Source organism: Idiotropiscis lumnitzeri, chromosome 10 (assembly GCF_059441095.1).
Source record: "Idiotropiscis lumnitzeri isolate Australia: NSW breed Sydney's pygmy pipehorse chromosome 10, RoL_Ilum_1.0, whole genome shotgun sequence".
Lineage (NCBI taxonomy): Eukaryota > Metazoa > Chordata > Actinopteri > Syngnathiformes > Syngnathidae > Idiotropiscis > Idiotropiscis lumnitzeri.
This window is the reverse complement of record NC_142400.1, coordinates 2,679,597-2,700,273: the sequence shown is the minus strand read 5'-3', so window position 1 is coordinate 2,700,273 and position 20,677 is coordinate 2,679,597. Positions and strand designations below refer to the sequence as shown.

The window sequence follows — 20,677 nt, the reverse complement described above, 5'->3', positions numbered from 1 at the left end:
TTTTTTACGCACTCGTGTGTGCCCTTTGTTTCATCAAATCGGTAAAGTTTCACTGCTTGTTTGTGTTTGCCTTGGAGTCCAGCCACACGTGTTTTAAGCAAGCCCGGAGATAAAAGAAAAAAAAAAAAGAAGATCCAAATCAACATGCGACACTTTATCGCCAGACATCTCTGCAAGTGTTCACTTTGCAAACATTTCTTGGAAATCGTAATGTCCTCTCACAGGTGAGCTATTTTCGAGCGCACTTTGTGCCCATTTGTAAGCTCAAAATTGCAAATTTCATGTTATCGTGAATAGCAACTTTTTTTTTTTTTTTTTTTTAATATTAAAAAAATTATAATTATTTAATTTAAATGTACTTGTTTGAATTCAAGTGGCACCCTTGCACAAGCCAATACAAATATGAAAAAAATTTTGGGAGATTTTGTTTGAATTATTTAAAAAAAATAATTTCAATCCTTTATTTTCCATTTTGTATGTGATTACCATTTCTTTTGATGGCCTAATCATTTTTGTTTTATTTTTACGACTCTCTTTTTGTGGTTGTATTTTCAGTTTCAAATTGTTTTGTTTGCCTAATTGAGCTTGTTTCTTCCACACACACGCACGCTCGCGTTATGCAAATTCTCCTCGGCCCAACGTGTGCACGGCGACGAGTGGGAGGAGGAAGGTGCTGTTCCCTCCAACTTTTACTGTACTTTGACACAGTCAGGATTCCTCAGTCACATAAAGGCACAAGAAGGGGGGGGGAAGCCAACTGCGAAGGTAAGTTGAAGCTTTTTTTTTTTTTTCCTCCAACACAATGTCCCGGCGTCAACGTGTCATTTGCCTCTTTGGGTGCTTTTGCCAACAGTCATTTCAAGCTGATCAATTCCAATCCCGTCTTTCGGAGGGACCGGCGTGCTGAGGACAAAGCGGTTCTTCCTGTCGTGTCGTGCGGTTATTATTTAACCAACAGTGAGTATGAAGTCGAGCCGAGCCCGGAGCCGCGCTGCAAGCGGCGCTTACGTGTCAATACGTGTGTTGTCATTTTTATTATTGTTTGTACAAAAAAACGCCTTCAAATTGGAGCTGCCCGCAATTCAAAGCTGCAAAGATTTGTCGTTTATTGCGGGCGGGCGTGTCTTTTTGTGCATTTTTCACATTCTTAGAAGCGTGTTGGGCGTCTGCCACGGGATTGTTGAACACGGCAAAAACATGTAGTAGCTCCGTTTATATGAGATCCAAATATTTGTTGGAGGCGGCCAAATGGAGTTTTTCTCCTTCACTGCTGGAATTTAACAACAACCCATTTTTGCTTTTTATGCATCGCTACGGTTAAGCCTGGGTGAGTAAAAGTATTGGGCCGATACGGCCTCGTTTCATCGATACCAGACGGCGATACTGAAGGTAAAGAAAATGCGGCATTCGGTAAATCCTCCTTGCCAGTAGTTGGCGCTAGACTGTGGCAGTCTGACGCGTGAACGAATCATCATTTCTTTTTGACGCCTGTCAAAATGAAACTCTGGGTATTCATTTGAAATTTTCAGTTAAATATTTTAGCTCAGTATTATTGAATTAAGAAAAATATATATAAAATTTAAATCCAAAATAATTTGAATATGTTCAGTGCAAGATATTATTCAAGTAAATACCTGTTTCAAGGTTCAGTAAAAAAGCAGCTGAAAAATAATTTATTTATTTAATTTGCGAGAAACTCATTCACTTCCGGCCTTGGTAAACTGAACGTAGTTTTTGACTTCTATATCCGTCAATGGCAGTGGATGCGTTTATTCGTTAAAATATGTCATCGCCCGACAGCACTGGTTCACAACAAATTTTTGGGGGTTTTGGTACTCAGTATCGGTGAGTACTTAAAAAGTGAATTCTCGGTCTGAAAAAAAAAAAAGTGAAACTTCCAGCGACATCAAATAAATGTGACTTTTCCTTATCTCTCTGTGGTCGGTGTTACCAGTCTTCTATGCCCCTGGAAAGAATTCCAGATCCTCTCCGAGATGGATCCGACCTTCTCCAGCCTGAGCTCAGCCCCCCCAGAGAGCTTGGAGCTCCAGCTCCGAGTGGACTTCTTCCGCAAGTTGGGTTATTCCTCCTCCGAGGTCAACGCGGCGCTCTCCAAGCTGGGCCCGTGCACGGACACCAACGCCATGCTGGAGGAGCTGGTTCAGATCCGCAGCGTTGCGCTCGGGCCGCATGGCGACGATCATCGAGACAGAAGCCAATATCTCCAAGAAGATTTCAGCGCAGTGTCCAGACCTCTTCGGATGTCCGATCAAGTTGAGGGCAAGAAGGAGGCGGAGTCTGAGTTGAGGCCCATCGTTATTGACGGCAGCAACGTTGCCATGAGGTAAGAAGCGATGACGTGGCATCGAATCGGATTGTTCTGTCGACTTTTTCGTTGAATCCCGCACTTTTTCAAACCGATATCTGTATTTCGTTCTTCTTATCTCGTCAAAAGGTTATTGAGCACGGTAGCCGTGATTGAGATCGTTGGAATTAATAAGGCAAAAAAGAGAAGGGGGGGGGGCGACACGGAAGAATGTGACCCAAAAAGGAGTAACGACCATGACATGGATACGCAAAAGCACAATCTTTCACATCCATGCCGTTATTTTTGAGAATCGTTGCGTTTTCAGCTCCATTAACGATTTTTGACGAAGGCGTTCTTATGCGCTACCCTTAAAAAAATATATCACGAACAAACGTGCTCCAACAAAAAAAACTTTGAGCCTACGTCAAGTTTTTAGGCTCAACAAGCAGTATAATGGCCTGATTTCATTTTATTCTATGTTATTTTATTTTATTTTCATTTTCTTTTATTTTTTTATTATTTATTTATTTTTTATGAACCACAAAAACATGGTGCTATTGTCTTAACAGTCACGGCAACCGGGAAGTGTTCTCATGTCGAGGCATCCAACTGGCAGTCGACTTCTTCCTGCAGAGAGGACACACAACGATTACGGTGTTTGTTCCGTCTTGGCGTAAAGAGAAGAGCCGGCCCGACGCGGCCATCAAGGGTGAGGTTACCGTAGAAACGCTGCGATTTGAATGAGGCGCGCATTTTCAGGTGTCCTTCACACCTCACACGCAGGCATACATTCTTTATCCTAAGCGAGGAACATCTAGGACTTCTCGCTTACTGGGAGGTTTTGACGGGCTCCATATACTTTGTGAGTGATTTCGAACTGGGAGAAATATTAACTTGAAATCTTTAAATCTTCCCTCTCCTAACTTACACTAAGTGGTGGGCGGTCAAGGCCTTCGAGGCCTTCTCTGCTGGCCTAACATAATCAAGAAATCATGATCATATTCATCACATTGATGTCATATGATATCTTAGGTTAAAGTTTTTATCCAATCAGAATTCAGCTGGCTCGTGTCGCCAGGCAGATTTCACAATACCAGTAGCACACACCCTAAAGTCATAACTAACGACCGTTGAAAAATCTTAAATATATTCTTACTTTTTTTTAAACCAAAGGAGGGAAAAGTTTGGATTTTTATTACAGATACACTTGCAAGGCCATTTTCAAGACGGACCTTTCGAGAGACGCTCGGTCGTCCAAAACTCTCGAAGTGTTTTTCTGTGCGACTTCACTGAAGGCCTACGTGTGAAATGCACGGCCCGCCACAGCTTTAAATTATAGCTCCACAAATAATGTTAGATCATCAACTGAGATTTTATTTTCATATTTTCACTCATCATACCGCTCGCTTCTCGATTGATTGATTTTTATTCACCCACACACACAACAAAATAGCAGAACGCTGATGCTTTTTTTATTTTATTTTATTCCCACCCCCCCACCTCTATTTACTGCACCTGAAGAATAACCGACTTCTAAATCTCTGCCCTTTGAGTCACTCCTATTTGCACGTGCAGCGAAACAATTCACTCTTTGTGCACGCTCTTCATGCCTACTTGAGTGCCGCGAGCAGCCATACAATGAGGGGCCTTGCCGTGTTTTGCTTGCACCAAAGCCAGGGTGGAGCAAACCTTTCTCCATCTGGCCGTGTATGAACAAGGAAGTAAAAACCTCAACATATTTCTCTAATCTTGGCAGAGCCGCAGCAGGAAGTACGCCCGTTCCTTGTTGCTGACCTGGCAGCGTCTCCGTGTCCCGAGGAAAGTGATATGCAAATTAGAAAAACCCAACCTACATCATGTCGTCGTTTGGCTTTTCCGTCTGTGGTTAAGACAAAATTGTTCCGAAAGACGACATGCAAATGAGCGTTGAGCTGAAAAGTTATGCAACTGATTCTTTTGCTCGAGACATTTTCTTTGATTTTTTTTATTTTTTATTTATTTTTTGCTTTGTGGTAAAGTGAACCATGATGGTTTTGGAGTACAAAAGAAAGTTGTTGAGAGAGTGTACAGAGTTTTTTTTTTTTTATTTCAAAATATTACATGCAGCCACAATTTCCCTGTACGAGATTACGGAACAAGATTGCGACAATTTATACCATATCGTCGACGCCCTCGCCAATTAGTTGTCGCATGTTAGGACAAATAAAGCAGTCACAGCATTTTTCTCCGCTCATTGACGTCATTGTCACTCACACTCAGACTTGTTTAGTCATTGTTGTGCCTGAACGAGTTCAATGGACAAAAGTTCATGAACTCGTTCAGATTTTGGGCCAACGTCAACTCAGCGTCGTGTGTTTTTGCTTCTTTCTTCGAATGAGTTCATTCTGGGGCCAATCAACTTTTTTTTTTCCTTGACGTTCTTTTTTTTTTTTTTTTTTTTGTTCAAGAATGCTGAAGTATTCTGTTTTTAGACGACAAGGAGAAAACGCAGCTAAACGCACTGTAACCCAACCTTGATTACCGTAATTTCCCATCTATATGCCGCACCCATATATAAGCCGCAGCAATTAAAAAAAAAAAGATATACAAGCTGCACCAGGCTAGATGCCGCAGTTTTCTATGTTTAAAAGAATGTGTTGTTTGCTGCATGTGCAGAATGATTTTGTACTGTGAATGCACAAAAACAGATTGTTAAAATAGTGTAACAACTTTGCTAATTAAAACAGAACAGACCCAAATTGAGCTTTATTTAGTGTATTTTCTGAACTCTAGAGCGCCCCTAGTGGCGAAAGAAAAATCTACAGAAAAGTATTAGCCGCATGGTTCAAAATCGAGGGGAAAAAAGTAGCGACTTATAGTCCGGAAAATACGGTAGGTGGAAATCCGGGCCGCCAAGAGTCACATGTGCCGTGGGGAGAGAGAAAAGAATAAATTAAAAAATAAATAAAACCAAGCAAGACGCACAGCAGCGCTATGAGCATATAACGGCGACGTTGTCATTTCCGAGCCTCAGCTGGAAAATAAATTTATGTTGCAAACCAGTTCTAAGCAGAAACTGACGTAGGCACGCCATGTTTTTATGTTCCCCTGCACTTGTTTTTTTTTTTTTTTTATTCATTTAGTCACCTTGATTTTTTTTTTTTTTTTTTTTTTTTTGGGACTCGTCGCTTCCAGATAAACACATCCTGATGGAGCTGGAAAGGCAGAAACAAGTGGTCTTCACCCCATCGCGCCGCGTCGGTGGCAAGCTGGTGGTCTGCTACGACGACCGCTACATCGTCAAGTTGGCGTACGAGTCGGACGGCGTCATCGTGTCCAACGACACCTACCGCGACCTGCAGGGGGAAAAACCCGAGTGGAAGAAATTCATCGAGGAGAGGCTCCTCATGTACTCCTTTGTCAACGATAAGTAAGCAACTCGCCGACGGGATGGGATGAACGTGATTATGCAACATCAACGGTCATGATGATTTTTTTTTTTTTTTTTTAAATCGGGAACCAGGTTCATGCCTCCAGATGACCCTTTGGGACGACACGGTCCCAATCTTGACAACTTACTCCGGACCAAGCCACTCCCGCCAGAGCAAACGAAACAGCTTTGTCCATATGGTAAGAAGAAATTCCAAACTTTCGCCGCCCAAATGAGATTTTGTCCAGAAAAAAAACTTGTAGTCGAAATTCCGCAAACCGCAAGCACTGGAATTTCCCCCAATGGCTGCTTGTTCATTTTCAGGCATACAAGATTTTTTTTCATGATGTAAACGTTAAAATTGGTGTTGGGAGCATTTTTTTTTTTTTTAAAACATTCCAAGTGCTCAGTCAGCTCCAGGGGTTATGTTTAGGACCCCTAAAATTTTCACCGGGATACATTTGCAAATTATAGTGACTTTTCAGGCATGGAGACAACCGGAAGGCGATTCAACAAAATATCTGTCTTTGACCCACCACAGTATTTAGAAAATAAAACATCAACAAGGTTTACTCATTTAATTTTTTTCAAGCTCGGCGGGCCGGATTAAAACATTTAATGGGCCGCATGTGGCCCCCGGGCCGTAGTTTGACCACGCCTATTATAGATCATGATTTGACCGGTCCAGCCTACTCCGTAATAGATTTCCCTCCATGTGGCCCCTGAGCTAAAATGGCTTTGACACCCGTGGTAGCTTCTTTATCAACTTGGAACGTTGTCGTATAAGTTCGAAAAGGTTCAACAGAAAGCACATTCCACAGCTTTTATTATCAAGCCAAGGCAATAACGAGCCTCCCGTTCTGCTCGGCAACACTTGGAAGTCATTGAGCAACATCTGTCTAACGTCCTGTTAAAAAAAATCAGGCCTTCAAAATAAAAGCACGCCATTCACTACCAGTCAAGTAAAAAAAAAAAAGGATCTTTGACGTCTTTAACCGTCTATGAGTTAATCGCGATAGAACACGCCTTGTCGAGCATCTTTCAATTCTACATTTTATTTTGCTCCCTCCAGACAAAAAGTGCACTTATGGCATAAAATGTAAGTACTACCACCCGGAGCGGACCAACCAGTCCTATTTGTCCTTGGCTGATGAGCTGAGAGAAAAAGCCCAGATTTCACCCGTGAAGGAGGAGCCACGCTCGCCAAACGGACAGTCCCCGTCAATGCCAAACCTGCGTCCTCACAACCTCGACATGTTGGACCATCGGTGGTCGTCCCACCCGGCTCAGGTTCGTGAAAACAAAGTGATATACTGGGAAGGTCCAAATCTCGCTCAGCAAAAGTGTTCCGGACCGAACCACTACAGCGCCATTCTCGAGTATTTGGACTCTGGCCTGGGCTCTTGTGAAAGCCTGAGGAGCTCGCACAGGCTGGCCGCCCAGCTCGAAAGCGCCAGACTCGCACAGTCCTGCGGCTGCCACGGGAACACGGACGCCGAGGGTCCATTTACATTCCCGGCCGGTGCGGTGCTGAGCCACGGCGCACCAGGTCGATTCAACGGCGCTCCTCGATGTCTGCGCAATTACTGGTCGGATCCATTTGACGGATTGCCGCAAGCCAGAGGATACCATCCCCCCCCCCCGGGTCCGGGTCACTCCTCGTACCACGATAGCTGTTGTTACTCCTGCTCGGGGCAGCCGCACCCCGCCTGCGTCCCGCCGCAGTTGGACTCCCAAAGACTGGAACTCCGCAAGAAACTGCAAGCCATTTTCAACCCTCAACAGGTGGCGACGGTCATGCACATGTTCCCGCACGTGACGAACGCCGAGAAACTGGCCGCCGAGATTCTCAACCAGAAGGCTCAGAGTGGCATGTTCCTCTAAATTCTGCCAATCTATTACGGTATGAGTTTCGTAACCCGGGATGGGGGAAATTTAGGACCCGCTGCTCAATTGGAAGAACAAATAAAACCTCAAATGAACTGTTTTTTTTTTAAGCTAATAAAAATTGTCATCATGTCATAATCACCATGTTGGAATGTGAAAGCATATTTTTTTTCATGCATTTAATATGTCCTTCAGCAGCCCGACTGGAATAAATCCCCCTCATATCGCCATCATTTCTGACACCACGGCTGGACAAATAATCTACAGAAAGACACTTACACGGGACGACCTCGCTTCTCTTGAAAAATGTAAACGTATGTGTGTGTGTGTGTGTCACTTTAACTGCTTCATAAGATATTTTCAAGGCAATATTGTGATCAGCAAGTGACTTTTACTTCATGTCAACAGTGAAGACAATGAAAAAAAATCCAGAACACGTGGGCGCGTTACCTCGGGTCAGTTGTCGGTCAAAGCCTGCAGCTTTGTGAAGTACATAAAACAGCTGTTGACTTGTTTATTCTATGCTCAACTGGTTTTGAAAGGTACTGAAAAAAAAGATCTTGTCGCGTGTCTTTCAATGCGGCAACTTCCTGCACGCCGTCCACAAGTCGACCGCAGCGTCTGCTACTTGAATCTTGCGGCCTATCGGTGCTGAATTTCAAAGTGCAATGTCGATTCGAGCCAGGACGGATTTCTTGCAAATGAGTTTGCCGAGCAGTTTAGTGCTCGTCATTCCCAGGCCATCAGGAGCTTGTGGAAGGGGACAAAGGCACCATAGCCAGGTTTGCTGCACAGAACGGAGAAAGAAATATAAAATGAATATCACGGAGAATGACATTGTTTCAAAATGATCTCCAGACACTCGTGTTTGCTTGATTTTTGACAGCTCACCAGTCAAAGTAGCGATGTCCCTTGTGGTGGCCGTCCCGCAGGCCGTGATCGGGCGTCTGCAGCTCCACGCCGAGGTGGAGCTCTGACTCCCCCTGCAGGTGGCCCAGGAAACGGATGGTACCCGTGTTGATCCGGCCGGAAGGTAGCATGATTCGGACCCGGTGGCCCAAGTGCAGGTCCATGGCGGAGTGGGGTACAAAAACTCGGTGTGGGCCCAAAGAGCGTCCCGATCGAACGCTGGGGACGGACAGGTCAGGTGTTAACACAAACAAGGTCCAACTAATCGTCGTCATCATAAAATGTCTTTTTTTTTTTAACTGGAGCACGAAAGGGAGAGCAGTTTTTAGGAATAAGGCCGAAGGGTCAAAGCCGGAAGGCTACCCAGATCGCGGCCAGAGGACGGGGGACTGACTGGCAAAAAAGGGTCAAGTGCCCAGCTCTGATTATTATAATTTTTTATGGAAACCTAACGAGGGCCGATTGGGGAATCAGCGCAAAAGATCAGACAGATTTCTCTCTGATTCGGAACATTTCTCGATACGTCTCAAAGTGGAACGATTTGGTTCGATTCGATGCACTCAATCAAAAAAACGTTTTTCCGGTTTGTTTTTTTTACACCCCTGTTTACTTGCATCTCCGACTAGTTTCCATTTTAAAGATTTTTTATTGAAGAGACATTGGCTTTATAGCCACAATATGTTTCAAATCACTCCTTTTCTATATATATGTTTTCGGATGCATTCTATATTTTTGCTCGCCACGGGCATCAAGTGAACTTCGCATGCTACTACGGACCACTGCTCGAACAATCGCTAAATGTGAGTCCTCATGTTTTTCTTATAAGCCGTACCTTGAAGCTGAAGAGCAAGACGAGGCTGACGTGGAGCTCGGTACTGGTGACAAGGACAACGGGCTCCCACGAGATGGGACGTCAGACTCTCTGTCGTGAAGACGAGACTCGCTGAACGCTAATTGGAAAAGATAAAGACCGTGGGAAGTAGTGGACCATAAATACGTGAATATCTGCCTGATAAAAGGGATGCCAGTATTGAATCTTTTTCGAATCCATTATCCTGTTGATTATTCTACCAAATAATCGCTTAATCGGATGTATGGAAAGCGCTTTGTTACAGATCCAGCTGTTGTGAAATGCACTATTTAAATAAAGTTGTAATTTATTGTAATGTATTTGCATGACTGCAGTGTCAGATTTCCACCAGTAGAGGGTGGGAACAAAAAGGGGATCATGACTAAATTGAAAACACCGGCGGGAAAAGTCTGCGTGGGTGCCGAACTACACGGTGCTGCCGAGGCTTCGGGCGAAGTATCAATTTATATTTGTGGTTGAATTTTTGTTTTTTGGGACTGCCGTAAAAAAATATTAATCAAGCTCAACTTGTGGGCGAGGAGGAAAAATCAAATGGCTGTCCTAAATGGTTGTCCAGACAAGAATATCTCAGGTACGTATAACATGTTTGTTTGAGTTCTCTTTGAGCAATTTAGCAAAACATAATTTAGTTCGCCTGCTAGCTAAAGTTAGCTCCAAAGCACGCTATCCATTTCGCCACTCTGCCTTGGTCAAATGTCTCATTAGGGTTTGTTTCCGAGTGTTGAAATTGGACTTTTTGCCACCCGGAAGCACCTTTGACGTTATGGTGAATATGGACGGTAAAATTTTGTGAACTCTTGCTCCTTGCCTTTGCTTGAATACTCGCTAAATACGTCTCCGTTGTCCACTTTTGGCTCCGCTCTGGCCAATGCTCCAGCTTCTAAGATGACCTGTTCACAAAAAAAGTTTACAGTAATTCCTTGCGTAATGATTCACAAATGCATGATTTTCTTTCTTAAGCAATGTGATTTTCGATTAAAAAATAGTACCCTATGTTATTGTACTTTATAAAAACATTTTGAAATGACCTAATGCAATAGAATGTGAATAATTCAGCTGTTATTTTTTGTAAAAAAAATTTTTTGCTCCAATTCAATTGGAATCGTGCTGCTCCTTTTTGAGTGCAGATTCATTCTTCATCAGCAACACTGATTATAACAGATCATATAACATCAAATGTGGAATCACATAAATGTGGAGATAAGAGTATCTTTTTTTATACCATGGCAAAAACTACTATTAATGTAAACTATCTATGAATTATATCAATTTAAAAAAAAATACAATATTATAATAGTTGTTATACGGTACCAGGATTCTTCAGACGGGTGCAAATGTTTGAGTTTCTTAAAAATGGTCATACTTTATATCAGATGTAGTACATGAATGTATACGGCTAGTATGAAATGTACAACAACGATTTGCAGTTTCTGTCAATTGATGGTACCATCGACAAAAAAAAAACCTGCCCTTTTCCTCCATCATTTGGTCCAGCTTCGTTGCACTACCTGATTGCAAAGCGCCTCCTGTTTTCTTTGCAGCTCGGCAAACTTCCTTTCCCATGATGCTCTCTCGCACGCGATTCTCGTCCTAAGCGACAGGATGTCCTCCTCGGTTTTGCTCAGTCTTTTCTGGAGTGCTGCTGTGCGATCCGGGCAACCCGGTATGGCGGCGGCGGCGACCATCTTGCTTTCGCAGCCTGTCAATCGCAGTTTTATTCCGCACAGTGGATTATTTTATACATGCATGATATCGAGGCATGTTAAAAAGGTTATAGCGAAATTGGACATATTATAGAAAATCGAATTCAATTGTATATGAATCAAATGTTGGGGGTGTAAACAAGGATTCCTTGACCTTACCCGTTGGTTGTTTTTGAGGAAAGCTTTTTTCCGCTATGTTGTGTTTTTCCCTTGGCAGGAACTGGATTGCATTGTATGGACAAATCTGAGACATCGAAACCCACATTACAAAAAAAAAAGAACGTTTAAAAAACATGATTAATAGAGACCAATCAAGCTAACGTGAACTGATGGTGGCCTGGTGTTGTTATGTTCGCTGTCGCCATCTAGTGGCAGAAAACCAAAAGCTGGGAGGCGTGCACTCATACCTTTGTATTTATTTTGGTGACATTTTTATTCAGGGTCATCGAATCTGGGCCTTGGCTCAACAAAGATTGGCAAACACTGTACGATGCAATAGAAAGTCTCACCCAAAGGAACCTGCAGGTGCACAATATCCCTTTGAAAGTCCATGAAAAGATGGTCCACAGCATGCTGCCATCATGAGGGAGCATGTTTCCCTCACATGGTGGTGATGTGACTGGGGAGTGAAACAAATACTCTTCAGTTAGCGTGCTAGCCGATTGGGTACATAAATAAAACCAAGGTGGCAGCTTTATGTCATTAAACGCACCTTTTTTAAAAGTTACATTACATTACATCGATGAATTAGCAGAAACGTACTTTCACTTTCACTTCGCACGAGTTGCATTCAAGCGCTGGCGAAAAACACTAACAGAAACATTCCAGGAGATGGCGCCAAAGTAACATGTTGTATTTCAAGTCATATTCTTATTTAAAAGTGTATTGATTTAGCCTTAGCGCAAAAAAAAGTATGAGAGTATTTCTGCAAACGTCGCATTTGAGGCTTCCCACAAAAATCCAAGAAATTTCAAATGACGAAACACAGAACAGAAATGCTCATCCGTTTCATTGTGAATGACAGCAAATTGAAAAGTGCAGAGATGAAGCTGGCCACTAACCTTTGCCCGAGTCTCAGTCGACACAAAAAAGACCAAAATTAGATCATGACAAGGTGCTGACTCCCCTTTTATTTAGTTTTTTTTTTAATTCTTCAATGGCGGAAACTTTCCTCCACTAATGTAAACGCACGCTGACCTGTTGCTATGCGTCCCGCTGGCGACGTAAATCGCGTCTAATCCTCTTAGTCGCCGAGTTACGCAGTCCAGTTGCATGCCGGTGGCTTAATTTGGTCCGCTGAGCCTTGCCTATAAACTCTGTGAATAAGCCTGCCCTTGATGTGCACTCCGTGTCCCAGGCCTCTGGGACGGCTGTTAGACTGTTGTTCTCGCGACCCAAAGTCCGTCTCGGGTAAGGGGTCAATAAAAAAAAAAAAATCAGTCAGGTTCTCGCTTGGACATGGAATGATGGTCCCTAAACGTTTCGGTTTGAGATGATTTCATCATCTGCGGTCCATATCATCGTCAAATGATTTGGAAAATCTGGAGAAATCTCTGCAAGTAAGCAGAAAGGCTGAAATCCGAACAGTAAAAAAAAAAAAAAAAAAAAAAAAAAATGGTAGTTAACACAACACATCTACCAATGGAAGTTAAAACTCTACCATGAAAATTGAAAGCCATGTATGAACGATACCCAGAAACTCCACTGGCGTCTTTGTGCCTGAGCTCATCTGAAATGGAAAAGTGTGCTGTGGTCTGACGAGTCCAAAGAGGAAAAGGCCCAGCGGGATTGTTATCCTTAAAAAAAATAAATAAATAAAAAATTCAACATCAAAATAGAACAATGGCTCGTGTCTTAGCGTCTACGTGATCGGGTAACAGGTATTTATCGATTTAGAGTGCACCATTGTCCTGTGGATGGGAAGAAATTAAATATGTTGTCGGGCTAAAAAAAAAAAAAAAAGTTCACAACACAGTTATTCTCTTTCATTGTGCGTCTTTTTGAAAACAATAAATACAACTTTGGGCGAGTGACGCAAAGCTCACACGCCGTCACATGATTTGTGCGAGTGTCTTTTGTGTCGCCGGCAAAGAATTCAATGCTGTGTTGGTCACAAAGGCGTACTTGTTGTGGGCGGGTGGAGGGTGTCCGTGGAGGCTTCTGGAGAGTCGAGACGAGTTGAGGGGAGGGGGTGGGCTCTGATTTCACATTGTGTTGGACCGAAACCAAAGGTCCGCGTAAACCGCATTCAAATATCACCTATCAGAAACACGGCTTAGTCCGCCGAGTTATTTCTTTAACTGTAAGATGAGAAAAGAACTCACTCTTTGCTGATGACGTTTGCGACAAAAACAATGTGTTGATTTAACGCAAAAAAAAAACAGGAATTGGCTCCAATTTGATGCTATCATCACAAATTAGCAACTGAAAAATCGTACAAACTGTAAATTGTAAAAATCTTGTGTTTTTTTTCCGACAATCTCTCATTTACACCTTTTTTATTTTATGTTGTCATATGCGGATGTTGGAGGAGAAAAAAAAAAAGGGGCCGAGTTTGTCAAAGTAAGGTGTGCGACGTATAGGTGAGAATCGGCGGAGAAATAAATGCTCAAGTAAAGTATTGATAGATAAATGATTTACTTAAATAGAGCATCAGATTATTAAAAAATGTGTGATGAAAAAAAAATGAAAAGTATGTTTTCCAGAAAAAATTACTGCTTCTGTAATTGTCCACTTTCTAAAAACATGCTGTGATTGGATAATTAAATGCAATAAAAAAAAAAAAAAAAGTTCCGCTGTGCTGTTCATTCTGGTTGTGCACGCTTTGGCCACCTGGGGGCAGTATCAGACGGACATGAGGTTATCCTGTAATGGAGGCTCAGCTCCTCTCTTCTCAGTACAGCAGTAATATTGTCTGTCTACATGTGTTGCGATACCGTTTCTATTCATATAAAAAAAAAAAAATGCCACATCGATTGTAATTATTAGCCAGGCGTCAAGGGAGTTGTATGACAGCATGTCACAATGTTCCGTTAATATATATATTTTTTTTCCTCAACATTGCAATTTCATACAGCAATTTTTTTTTCCAGGTGACGGCGTTCAACTCCTGCGTCGCTGCCCAACGTGGCGTCACCAGGAGAAGCCAGCCGCAGGGGAGGGGAGGTTCCAGAGAACAGAAGTCTTGCAGGACGTCTCATTCACTTCAGCCGCAGCTGACACAAGACGCGACGCCCCAGGTGAGTGCACCCGCGTTGAAACTTTTTATTTAGTTGATGTTTTAATCAGCATTGTCGTTATTGTGGTGATGGATTTTGTGCTGGAGGAATGCATACCGCCGCAAATGGTCAATAGTGACTTGATTTTCAATATTTACACATACACGGACTCGTTTTTGGTTTTTAATTCATCTTGAATTCACTATCCTAAAATTACTTGTAAAAAGTGGCAGGCAACGGGGTAAAAAGAGTAAACTGATTTTTTTTTTATTATTATTATTTCTTTTTGTATACCGGTAAATGTAGCCCATGTGTTTAGGTTTATATATTATGTGTATATACTTTATGTATTTTTTTTTTAATTATTATTTCATGTTTTTGATTTTGTGTGCTGCTTTGTGTTATTTCTAATGTTAAAAATTATTTTTTGTGTTCTTCATTTTTATTTTATTTGCTGTGTCATTTTCTGTGCCGTGTTTTTCTATAGAAGCATTTCGAGTTTGATTTTATTGTCTCCACATCCTTTAAGCTTTTCCTGCTATTTTTTTTTATTTTTTAACGCCGGTTATTAGTACTTGGCCATGTGTTACTATGGCAACACATTCACCTTAAGAAACTCTTCCGATTGCACCATATGAAGACATCATTATGTTCGTGTAGTTGCCATATGAACTTGGGCCACTGTTGTCGTTGTGTTTCCAGGGTGTGGAACCCACAGGAGAACGTGATGGGTGCGGTGGGGGGGGGGGCAAAAAACAAGCCGCGCTCCTTAGCTGGTCCCCCACCGGGACTGATGCAGGAACAAACATATTTTAATTGCGTGCACGGATAAAACGAGCGCAAATACGGACGCATGTGTGGTTATAATAGCACTGTATCTCTAAACAAATATATGCCAAGGACCGACTCCTAAATCATGTTGTGTTTCTGAGCTTTCAGGTGACGGTAATGCGAGAAGACAAATTGGGCAAAAAAATAAATAAAAAATGGTCTGGATTTCCAGCGCTGTCCTTTGCTTTTGTCTCCATCGCCACAAACCAAACAATGATGAGATCACATTCATCGGAACAATTGGCGCCATTGTAAAGGAGAGAAGGACAAAACTCTTAACGGAGGATATTTGCTCAGATGACGTTCATATAAGAAGCGCCATTAAAATGGCCAATTTTGCTCGCCTCATCTATTTGTTTTGTTTTGTCATCGCAGGCTCCTTCTCTGCCACTGTGACAATGGCCGCATCTACTTTTCAAATGTACACAGGTATAAGCTATGCTTATTTAACAAGCTCATGTTTACAAAATGTATCGTGTGGTTTGCCTTTTCCTTCTTTGAATTTGCTGTATCAGATGACATAACGATAGCATCATTTTTTTTCTGTAGCCTATTCTCAAACGTTGCACATCAAGTACCGCGTCGTCGCGCTAATTAATCTTTAGAAGCCCCACTGTATTCCTAATTGGAGTTGACCATCAAAGTAAACACAGAGAGACATTGTGTATTTATAACAAGCACGTAATTTTGCCTTATTTTCCATTAGCTTAATGCTAACACTCAATGGGAAACGTCATCGGTGGGCTAACGAATAGCATGTGTTACGTTAGTTAATTTGAACACAAACAGTGGAGCAACTCATATAGACCGGTAATGCTCTCAGGCATATATTCTTTATCCAAAGACAAGCTACTACTAGAGTGTTGTTTTTTTTATATTTGTTTTTTTTCCCCAAGACAAAATTGTAAAGTTACTAGAATAAAGTATTAATATTACTTGAGTTATCACAACAGACGGAAATTGCTTGTTGTTATTATTCTTTCAGAAGAAAAATAAATGATTATAAAAATTTTCGTGACAAAAAGTTCTACTTTGGAATTTTTCATGAAACTCATTTCTGAGCGTTTTTTTTTTCGTGTTTTGTTTCTTTGCAGGCTGGACCTGTGTCACACCAAAACATCTTCTCATATTCCCTCTACTTATTCTCGCGATGTCAGGAGGCACATCGGGCGCCACCTCATCTTCCCCAGCCACCGGGATGGCCTCCTCCACATCCATAGGTACAACCTCGCCTTCCACAGGGGAACCCGCCACCCCCACCTCCCAGTCCCCCACAAACACACCTTTATCCCCCGCAGCCACTACCATGTCGTGGTCGTCCTCCTCACCTGCGGCCGCGGCTACCACAAAATCAACTTTGTCCCCCGCAGCCACTACCATGCTGTGGTCGTCCTCCTCACCTGCGGCCACCACAAACACACCTTTATCCACAGCGCCGACTACCATGTCGTGGTCGTCCTCCTCACCTGCGGCCGCGGCTACCACAAAATCAACTTTGTCCCCCGCAGCCACTACCATGCTGTGGTCGTCCTCCTCACCTGCGGCCACCACAAACACACCTTTATCCACAGCGCCGACTACCATGTCGTGGTCGTCCTCCTCACCGGCGACCGCGGCTACCACAAAATCAACTTTATCCACAACAGCCACCACCATGTCATGGTCGTCGTCCTCACCTGCAGCCGCGGACACCACAAACACCCCTTTATCCACAGCCGCGGTAACCGGCGGCATGCAGACGTCGACCGCCGGAACAAGCGCTGGTGGCTCTACACGTGCACCTTCCACCAGCTCAGTCAGCGCTCCTAATACAGGAACCATCTCTGCCTCCTCCTCCACAGCCACGCCCATGCCCGGCGCCACCTCAAGTCCAAATGGCGGCTCAGGAACAACCACCCCCACCACGATGACGATGATGTCAACATCCGCCGGTATGTTTTGCGTCATCACACACCTCGTGTAAACGAACGCACGGCCATATTTATTTTCCTAATACAGGATCCAACTCTGGCAGCACCACAACCATGGCCGCAGCGAGTCCAAATACTGGCTCAACTATGATGATGTCCACCACCAAGACTGCCAGTATGTTTTGTTTCACCAATTGACACCCATCATGTTGTGCTTCGCTTTTACAATTCCACGTGTCCACAGCCATGCCCATGCTCAGCGCCACTACGACCATGAGTCCAAACACTGGCTCAGGCCAGCCCACAATGATGACGATGTCCACCTCCACCGGTAGGTTTTGTCGACCACTGTTTTCGTTTTCCGGCGTTAACTATCCCCATTCATGTTTACAGGGAGCATGGCCAATACGACGATGACAACAATGGACATGGCAAGTCCAACTCCAAATTATCCATCCAACCAGCTAGCTAGCTAGCTCGTTATCCATTTAAGCTGCAATTATCCGCCTCTTTATTTGTCTCCCGAATGCAGATATACTGTCCGGTGTTCTCATGCAACTGTTCGGAATGCAACGCAATGTACGCCAGCCAAAATGCCACGCAGTGTGCCAGCGGCGAATGGTGTCAGGTAGGCAGGCACGCCGCATCGTAACGCGTCATCTGCATGCGAAATGAGCTAGGAAGCGGGTTGGTAACCCACCGCAACTCATTTAACACCTGCATTGGAATGGGAGTTCAGAACATTCAGAAAGGTTGTTGCATCATATTTGAAAAAATGATAATTGATTATTCGTCATGGTCAATTAGTCAAATGCCAATATTTTTTTACGTTTTTTTTTAACTTGTTTAACTTTTCAATTCACCTTCTGCCCTCTAGTGGTCTTTTCTTTTCATCTAAAATGTTTTTATTTTTAAAGGGTTTGGAAAAACTTCCGATACTGTAAACTACTGTTCCCAAATGTCAGTTTCTTCAAGAATCTGCACCGTCGTGTATTTTACATATTAAGCTTATGCGCCTTCTAAAATGCCCAGATGTGAAAAACTGTACGTGTGTTTTTCTGCAACCAATCAGCTTTTGAAGATGGATGTGATGTACTACATGGCTAACTGCAGCGCCCCCTGTAGTATTGGATGCGCCAACGCCACCGACACCAATTGCGCCGTCGCCTGCTGCAACGCCACAGGCTGCCTCGCCGACACGTTTGCGTCCTTGGCAATGATGACGTCCACAGGTAAAGTTTGTTCTTTATATTTCGTAAATCGAAAATCATTCGTCCACTTAGCTTTAAGTGTTATTATTTTACGATGGTGTGTCTTTGGTCTTTGCCAAGCTGTTGCACCAACCACCACATCCGTCACCATGGCGATGACCGTGGCCCCGACCCAACAAGCTACAACTCCTAACGTAAGGACAAAAAGACATTCAAAGTTGCTTAATCCCATCTGTGGTAGTACCAAGAATGACCTGTGGGGGGGCAGTCTGTGGCCGAAATACAGAAAAGCAGTAGAAGAAGAAACAAAGAAGCCCGGTTAACAATTTCAATTCTGAAAATTCATTTTTCTTGTGGTCGATGATTGGCTCTCGTTCAACTTCCCGTCACGATCTGTGTCCATCAAACTCTGTGTCGGAGTCTGTTTGTGGCGTATCGGTGCCGTGGGTCAAACTTTTGCTCTCGCAGGGCAACAAATGCCACCAAGGGACATGCACCGGTGCCACCTGCTACACCAGCTTTAGCAACACATTGCAGACGTGCTCCTCCACTCAGCTGCACTGTCAGGTGAGAACCGCAACATTTGTGTACACGGGATTGGATTTAATATTCAATATTTAATATGAATCAATAGTTGAGCAAATATGCCAAGATGCCGGGGTTAACTGTAGTTTAAGTTGTAATATCAACAATCACCACTAGATGGCAGACATGTCTTGGCTGCGCATGCACTGGGTCTTATACTATATTACAATGTGAGTAGACCTAATAATTATTTTTACGTATTTGGAATGATTGGCCGGACAAACATAGTACACCTCATAATAATTACAATTTTAAGTGAGTTGATTTTTTTTATGGAAAATAAAATGCACAAAATGATTTATTGTACTTAATGTTGGTTTCTTGTTCAGCTGTTTTGTGCCAACCTTGAATTTTTAAGAGAGCCCTTTCCAGATCATACAAAACAATGAATGAGCAATAATTATGTTTGTGAAAGCCAGATCACGAATATGTGAGGTTTAACTCTGTGTTCCGTATTATCGCCGATCCTTTCTTCAGCTGCGAAAGCAAACGGTCAGTTCTGTCACGCAGTGGACAGCGGGCTGCGCCACCAACTGCTCGGCCCAGACGCCGTGCAAGACCGCCACGCCGCCTCCCTGCCACCTGGAATGCTGCACCGCCGCCGCCGCGTCCTGCTTGTGGCTCAACGGGACACTCAACCACGTGTCCTCCGAGGCCGCGGGCACTCGTCTTCACACGGCACCGACGGCGACCGCGCTGTGCCTCCTGCTGGCCTGGGGCCTCCTGCTGTGAGGATGCAAAATGATCGCCCTCATCTATGTTGCTGATGTATGATGGTATTTTTTTTCAAGATATTTTGAAATATTTAAACACACACTTGGGGGTTATGTTTTTCTCACGTTTCGAGGTCACTGACAATTTTGATGCATTTAACGAGACGCGTTAATTAAATAGGTGAGAGCCAACAGAGGAGAAAATTCAGGCTTTGCAATAATCACAATGCTCAGTTTTGATTCATAATACACAATTCGCCAAATATTAGAATCCACATTCAGTGCACCATGAAATTTCACTTGAAAATTCAGCAACATTCGTAAATCATAAAAGTGAATTGCGTTTTTCTTTAGGATGTAAATGCGACTCTAATAATAATCATAATGTGAAATTTATTCAATTAAGGTTTTCAAAACTGAGCATTTATATTTCCATTGTGCATTCGTGCCTAATGAATTGTCTGGCGCCAAAGTCCTTTGTCTTCATTTCCGTCTTTTATAAAGCCATGGCAAGAATGATGTATAGCTGTGACAATTAATTTAATATTAATATGCACTTTATGCAACACCAGCAGGGAGCTGTTAAATTTGGAAATTTGCTGGGATGTTTTCACAGAGTCATTTGTTTAGTTACTTTTGTGTTGTTGTTCTTGTTGTTGTGTTTTATATTTACTTGTGGATATGTTAGTTGAGATGACATGTCTATAATGGCTTTAAAGTATATTTTAAGGTCAAAGTGGCATCAAGTCAAGAGTTTTGTCTTGTACAAAATATGGTTATTTCTATACGTAAATAAATCTCATCAACTATATGCCTTGTGAATGTTGATTGGGAATTTTATTATTTGGCAACATTTGTAATTTAATTTTGAAACGTATTGCGCGAACAAAAAAAGCTTTGGCGGCATCTCTCGGAAATGCGGGAAATTCTCCACCAGGTGGTGCTGTTTTTCTTTTGATTATGTTTTGTGTGTTTAATATAAAGCAGTGATTGAATTGTGAAACTAATGTGCAATCCTGACCCATAATCCTTACAGCGATGTTCTTCTTTTAATTTTTAGAATATTTTATTCAGGTTTTATTGAGTGCCTTCAAGGGCATTTTATTTTATAGGTTCAAAAAC

The 20,677-nt window shown here is 42.8% G+C and overlaps 3 protein-coding genes across 8 annotated transcripts; 2 read left to right on the top strand and 1 right to left on the bottom strand.

Annotated features, from left to right (window-relative positions):
- The first annotated feature begins 373 nt into the window (after positions 1-373).
- Positions 374-7,748, top strand: zc3h12aa (zinc finger CCCH-type containing 12Aa). Of its 2 annotated transcripts, XM_088306815.1 has the most exons (7): positions 374-765; positions 854-957; positions 1,955-2,344; positions 2,878-3,017; positions 5,483-5,717; positions 5,811-5,917; positions 6,790-7,748. In XM_088306815.1, the coding sequence occupies exons 3-7, from the start codon at positions 1,995-1,997 to the stop codon at positions 7,599-7,601; spliced, it is 1,644 nt and encodes a 547-aa protein (XP_088162941.1). In that variant the 5' UTR covers positions 374-765; positions 854-957; positions 1,955-1,994; the 3' UTR covers positions 7,602-7,748. The 2 variants fall into 2 exon arrangements, with proteins under 2 accessions (XP_088162941.1, XP_088162942.1); XM_088306816.1 differs by lacking the exons at positions 374-765; positions 854-957 and adding an exon at positions 1,122-1,327.
- Positions 7,749-7,975: 227 nt separating this feature from the next.
- On the bottom strand, positions 7,976-12,344 carry LOC148328609 (uncharacterized). The gene is made up of 8 exons (XM_088306817.1): positions 12,149-12,344; positions 11,597-11,706; positions 11,247-11,331; positions 10,893-11,083; positions 10,193-10,274; positions 9,346-9,463; positions 8,496-8,732; positions 7,976-8,391 (listed from the first exon to the last, which is right to left on the bottom strand). The coding sequence occupies exons 2-8, from the start codon at positions 11,678-11,680 to the stop codon at positions 8,334-8,336; spliced, it is 855 nt and encodes a 284-aa protein (XP_088162943.1). The 5' UTR covers positions 11,681-11,706; positions 12,149-12,344; the 3' UTR covers positions 7,976-8,333.
- On the top strand, positions 9,727-20,366 carry LOC148328608 (uncharacterized). Of its 5 annotated transcripts, XM_088306812.1 has the most exons (14): positions 9,727-9,955; positions 14,180-14,326; positions 15,512-15,565; positions 16,231-16,356; positions 16,435-16,899; positions 16,978-17,067; positions 17,135-17,221; positions 17,291-17,377; positions 17,440-17,477; positions 17,579-17,674; positions 18,119-18,278; positions 18,378-18,451; positions 18,726-18,824; positions 19,320-20,366. In XM_088306812.1, exons 1-14 carry the CDS (start codon positions 9,916-9,918, stop codon positions 19,572-19,574), a joined length of 1,818 nt encoding a protein of 605 aa, XP_088162938.1. In that variant the 5' UTR covers positions 9,727-9,915; the 3' UTR covers positions 19,575-20,366. The 5 variants fall into 5 exon arrangements, with proteins under 5 accessions (XP_088162938.1, XP_088162937.1, XP_088162936.1 ...); XM_088306811.1 differs by having other exon boundaries at positions 16,507-17,067; XM_088306810.1 differs by having other exon boundaries at positions 16,435-17,067.
- The last annotated feature ends 311 nt before the right edge of the window (positions 20,367-20,677 follow it).

What these genes read in the sequence shown, in the direction of transcription:
- zc3h12aa (XM_088306815.1), top strand. Translation starts at nt 1,995, where the DNA reads ATGGATCCGACCTTCTCCAGCCTGAGCTCAGCCCCCCCAGAGAGCTTG. An exon ending in GGCAGCAACGTTGCCATGAG is followed by an intron (nt 2,345 to 2,877) that starts GTAAGAAGCGAT and finishes TTGTCTTAACAG; the next exon opens with TCACGGCAACCGGGAAGTGT. An exon ending in GCCCGACGCGGCCATCAAGG is followed by an intron (nt 3,018 to 5,482) that starts GTGAGGTTACCG and finishes CGTCGCTTCCAG; the next exon opens with ATAAACACATCCTGATGGAG.
- LOC148328609 (XM_088306817.1), bottom strand. Translation starts at nt 11,680, where the DNA reads ATGCTCCCTCATGATGGCAGCATGCTGTGGACCATCTTTTCATGGACT. An exon ending in GCACCTGCAGGTTCCTTTGG is followed by an intron (nt 11,332 to 11,596) that starts GTGAGACTTTCT and finishes TCGATGTCTCAG; the next exon opens with ATTTGTCCATACAATGCAAT. An exon ending in AGGAGGCGCTTTGCAATCAG is followed by an intron (nt 10,275 to 10,892) that starts GTAGTGCAACGA and finishes TTTTGTGAACAG; the next exon opens with GTCATCTTAGAAGCTGGAGC.
- LOC148328608 (XM_088306810.1), top strand. Translation starts at nt 9,916, where the DNA reads ATGGCTGTCCTAAATGGTTGTCCAGACAAGAATATCTCAG. An exon ending in TCCAGACAAGAATATCTCAG is followed by an intron (nt 9,956 to 14,179) that starts GTACGTATAACA and finishes TTTTTTTTCCAG; the next exon opens with GTGACGGCGTTCAACTCCTG. An exon ending in CGATGACAACAATGGACATG is followed by an intron (nt 17,478 to 17,578) that starts GCAAGTCCAACT and finishes TCCCGAATGCAG; the next exon opens with ATATACTGTCCGGTGTTCTC.